This window comes from Montipora capricornis, chromosome 12 (genome assembly GCF_036669925.1).
Source record: "Montipora capricornis isolate CH-2021 chromosome 12, ASM3666992v2, whole genome shotgun sequence".
NCBI classification, from domain to species: Eukaryota; Metazoa; Cnidaria; class Anthozoa; order Scleractinia; family Acroporidae; genus Montipora; species Montipora capricornis.
Genome location: NC_090894.1, coordinates 39,422,438 through 39,427,437, shown reverse-complemented (window position 1 = coordinate 39,427,437; position 5,000 = coordinate 39,422,438). Strand labels below are relative to the sequence as shown.

The window sequence follows — 5,000 nt, the reverse complement described above, 5'->3', positions numbered from 1 at the left end:
TCATCTGTCTTTTGCCTTGTCTTTTACTGTTAACTCCTGGCTTTTACGGTACTTTTTGGTGCAAACGTAAAGCCAAAAAATGTTTTGACCTGGCATCAGATTAGACTGAAAAGAAGAGGAATTATGAAGCGGAAACAACATCTTAATGTGTGCAATAAACGTTTGCTTAGTGCAACTGCAAGACATGCGTGACATGCAGGAAAACGTCCGTCAGAGCAAGTTGCAATTAGTTTTTTTGCACACTGTTTATTTAAAGAAGAAACGAGTGAATTTTACTCAAGAGCGTGTTTTGTTATCTGTAAACTGAATTTATTACCAAAGCTTAAAAAACTCAAACTCAAAATGGGACAGGACATTACAAAATAATTAAAAGTGTGAACGTGTGAGTAAAAGGGCCTCTGCTGGCACGACTTCTGGGTGACCCCTCAAATGGTGTTAATGACTCCCGACTTGAAAAAATTAACTGGAGTGCTGCAGTTCAATACCACACAATTCAGTACCTTCTGTTTTTCTGTAACACGTATCACAAGTAACCCAGTGTACGCTTCACTGAAGCGTCTAGTTATATATGCTTTACATTTCTTTGGTTTGTTTCTTCTAAAGTAATTACAGTTGTAATGCGCAGCTGATCATTCTCGTGTTAAGCTGCGCACAATAGGGGATTGAAAACTTTTGTTTTGCCCCATTGAAACTCGTTCGCAAACATTTCAACTCGAGGCTCAGGGAAGGAAATCTATTGTCTGGTTGGCAATATGGGCACCGCGGGAATAAGGCCCATGGCTCGAAACAAACTGTAGAAAACAGTTGAAGTTTTTCAGTAAGTGTTCTTTAAGTTATCATTGGAGTAGGGTTTACATCATAGGGAAATTGGTATAGAAAAAGAAATAAAAAAAAAAGAAAAGATAAAAACGTCGAGAGAAAAACCGTGAACACCTAAAATATGCCATGCAAGAATGCTTATTGTGTTTAAGCCAGTAATGTTTGAGGACTTCACACACCAAAAGCGCAAACTGAAAAACTGTTATTAGCCGAAGGACATCGTTTCGTCTAGAAAAACAGTTTTTCCCTATTTTGTTTCAAGTTACCTATTTTATTCACAAAACGACCAGAATTAGCTCAAATTATATCAATTACCTGGAAAATCGAAAGCCGGCACAATTCTTACCCCGCAAACATCAACACTTTGCGGTTTAGCGAGTGGATTTCGGACGAGTGATTTGGACAGCAATAACGTTCTTGACATATTTCAGGTGTCCACAGTTTTCGCGGTTGCACTGTAACTCGTCATTTAGTAAGGACGAAGCAATCCCTTATACTCCTCTCATGCACACACACGGGTATCTCACTGATAAAAACATTCTCACAATGTTTTAAAATAACTTTTGAGGATAGCACAATCAAGGAATACTAGTACTAACGAACTACATACAGGGTTTTCTCACTCATGCTCCACTCGGAGGTCAACGCGGTTTTATTGAAACAGCAAAAATAATTTAATAAAAACGAATTTTTACGGATTGTGACGTCAATAGCCTTTCTTCGCGTCCAAAATGGACCAATTCCAAGTTGACGTAACCACTCTTGTGTCGTCAAGGATTTCCTTTTATTTGATGCTAATGTTTCTTTTTTTTCTTTCCAGAGGGCTTGCTAAGTTTTTCCTGACTTTTTCGTTTTTCCTTTTTCGTGGTTGGCTCTGAAACAACATAAAGCAATTAATTTAACTCCTAAATATCTGTATCACGACATTTTGCTCAGGAGCCTTGGTACCAAATCAAAATCCAAGGCATTCCCAGTATTCGCTATTTGCACATTCCCCATAATACACGTTGTTTGCACCCCAAATTTTGTTTTCAAATGCTCTTGGGAATATGCAGAGTTACCAGAACTCTTGCAGCTCGATTTTCAGTTAGCAACTCAATGTCAACACGACATCTAAGTTATCTACCTTGCTCTCTTAAGGGTCTTCAGAGCTAACGCCGAGTTTAAGAATTTAGTTCTTCAGAACTTTTCTGGGAATACTTGATTACTTCGAACTCCACTGTTTATTAACAAGTACATACAACATATCTCCACATAAAATTAGCTCAGTCTGTGTTAATAGGGACATTAAGGGTGCATTCGATTGACCGGGTAACCAGTCGTTTCGCCTACCGTCTGTTCGCCTACGTCTAAAGTCGGTTCGCCTACGATTCATATGTAGAAGCTTTAAAACTGAATTTTTTAAAATTCCTTGTTGAACCTCGCAGAAAAAACTGAGTATTAAGATCAAAGAAACCACCGTTTATGGTATTTGTGTTTACTTGTGACTCGAGCGGCCTATATAATACTAAACTGAGGTGGGACTCTTTCATTAACATATCATTCAAATGCACATGGTACTTAAGAAATTAGCCCGTTCTTGCCTCACCACGAGATCAGAGCCATGTTCGTGTGCCTCAGTGTCCAGGCAGAGACCCAGCCCCTCCGCAACCTGACTGAATACATCCAGGAAAAGTGGATAGACTGTACCATCTTCATCTCCCAAGAGATTGGAGTGTATTCAAGCAACCAATCCGGACCAACAATGACATAGAGGAGGCACAACGCTCTGAACCGCCGAGCCCGTGGCAAATGCAGTTTTACCTGTTAATCGAACTTCTTCATCGCGAAGCCCGCCTAACTTCTATCACCATCAAGCCTATATCAGACAAGAAGTTAAAGCGGATCCAGAGGAAAAAGTACAGGCAACTTCAGCAGAAACTGTTCACCGCACCAAGTACGAATCAAATCGACTGACTCCGACACCGCACATTTAAGTACGTGAATCAACTGTTTTACACAATGATTGTCATAGTACGGAGTCTAAGATGTAGGCGAACTGACATATTGGACGTAGGCGAACAGAAGTTAGGCAAAACGACCCGTAGGCGCAACGACCGTAATTCGATTGACCGTATTCCGGAATAGGAATACATGGAATACAAGTTATTGTTTTTGCGGAGATTCACATTAAAGTTGTCAAACATCTGCTAAAATACTATTTTAAACATATTTTTTATGATCCTTGCTGCTTCGAAACGCACTTAACATACGGTTTTAATCATCACTCCATAAATTCTTATTCCAGAGTAGGGTCAACCGAACGAGCCTCAAGTGTAGACCCAGTTGTTCACTCCTGGTTATGCGTAAGCTCCTGGCAACTATCGAAGATTTTCTTGAGCTTTCACAGGCAAAAAAAACTGCGCTTTTCAAAATAAGACCAAAAGTTTAGGAACAGCACGGTCAGTGATTTAAAAAGAAACCCCTTGCCACATCAAAGTCTTAATCAGAGAGTAGAGTGAGAAATTTATAACCACCTTCTTTGCTTGATGTTTCTGCGGTATCTTGAGTTGATGCATCTTTATCTGCAATTAAGAAAAGGCAATAGTTATTAATACCTTCCCCTTTTTTCTACATCAAGAAATTTAAATGTCAAGTAAAGTTAAAACCAACTTGTACTTCAAAATTTTCAGAAAATTGACAAAGTCATACATGTTCTTTCGTAGTCCTATAGTTACCTGAAGGTTTCCACAAAGCACTTTTCACGAATCTCTGTGCAGCCCCTTTATCTATTCTCATAGAGGCTACAACATAATGAAAATTGACACAACAAAATTACTACCACATCATATACTTTGAATCTGTTTTTGAAAGGATCCTAAAAGTGTGACCACTTTAAATCCACATTCTTTCATTCCTGTAAGTGATCAAATCAGCAACAAAAGAAGGTTTTCTTGTCATCTGATTGGGCAGCTTGTATACGACAATGAATATCAACAAAATAATGGTCACAGTCTTGATATCCTTGCTGTTAACGCAGAGGACCATGCAGCTGTGATCACAGAGCATGAAGGACTAAGGAAAGGAGTTTGACGAAAAAAGCAAGACACAGTAAATGCAAAGTATGACAAGTGCAGTGAAATTCTACCATGAGTTTTGTTTAAGTTTGCCAAACTGACCTTCTTTCTTTTCTGTTGCTTCTTTCACTTTACACATGTACCTCTTAATTCTGTCCTACAAAGTGGTAGCATCAATGGTCAGTGCGTGGGTTTCGATAAAATGTGAAGTTTGCAGTTGGTTTGAGTAGAGGAACCAACTGCTGCTAAATAGAAAAAATCTGTCTTTAACCCTTTCACTCCCAAGAGTGACACTTATAGATTTTACTCTGTCTAACGCCAGACGATTTTACTCGTCAATGGGGAACCCCACAGGAGTGAAAGGGTTAACCCATTGACTCCTGACCCCCCACCCAATGGATTAAAAGGGGACATAGTTTTTGAGGGGGATTACGCCTTTGTTGAAGAGAAACTTGTCTGGCCTTAAAGGGGCAGAGTCATGCTATTGCAGTCAAACTTCAAAACACTAAAAGACGTCTTTCCATCGCTGAAGACCAAAAAATAATACTGTAGTTTTGTTACCAATAACCACGGAAGTGCACCGAAGCTATTCTTTGTTGTTTGCGGCCAAGGATGGAGAGGATGGAAATGGATTGAAACTTGAAAAAATTGGCCATTTTTTTTCAAGTTCGGGGATGATGTCTTCAGAAAGTCGCCAAAAATTAAATGTGAACAGCTCTTTGTGCGACAAATACATTTCATATCTTGTCAGTGGGTTGTCAGGAATGTTGAACATGTGAGCTAAATTACCCAGTTTGAACCTAAAAACAACAAGTTTAGCTTGACAGTGCCCCTTTAACAAGAGTAAAAGCTATAAAGTATCACTCCAAGGAGTCAATGGTCTAAATACATGTAGTACTTCAAATATTTAGGGGAAGAAAGCAGCCGACTTCTCTGAATGAAGCAAATGTAGCTTCTTTTTTAGAATGTCATTGCAAGAGTTCTACCTTTCAACATTTTAGTCTAGCATAGTATGTGACACATATGCCACCTTAACTCAGTATAATGGCCTACAATATGTAGGTCCTTCATTACTCCTGAGGCTTAGCCAAAGAATACTGGTATATGAAGAAATTGAGAACAAGC

The 5,000-nt window shown here is 39.1% G+C and overlaps 1 protein-coding gene across 1 annotated transcript in view; it reads right to left on the bottom strand.

The window, feature by feature from the left end:
* Nucleotides 1–287: 287 nt before the first annotated feature.
* The window catches only part of LOC138027896 (nuclear nucleic acid-binding protein C1D-like), a 12,285-nt gene continuing 7,572 nt past the window's right edge, over nucleotides 288–5,000 (bottom strand). Inside the window, exons 4-7 of the mRNA XM_068875516.1 lie at nucleotides 3,978–4,032; nucleotides 3,537–3,602; nucleotides 3,336–3,383; nucleotides 288–1,693 (exon numbers count right to left, since the gene is read on the bottom strand). Of these exons, the coding sequence (XP_068731617.1) occupies nucleotides 1,614–1,693; nucleotides 3,336–3,383; nucleotides 3,537–3,602; nucleotides 3,978–4,032 (249 nt within the window). The 3' untranslated portion in view covers nucleotides 288–1,613. The remainder of the gene's footprint in view (nucleotides 1,694–3,335; nucleotides 3,384–3,536; nucleotides 3,603–3,977; nucleotides 4,033–5,000) is intronic.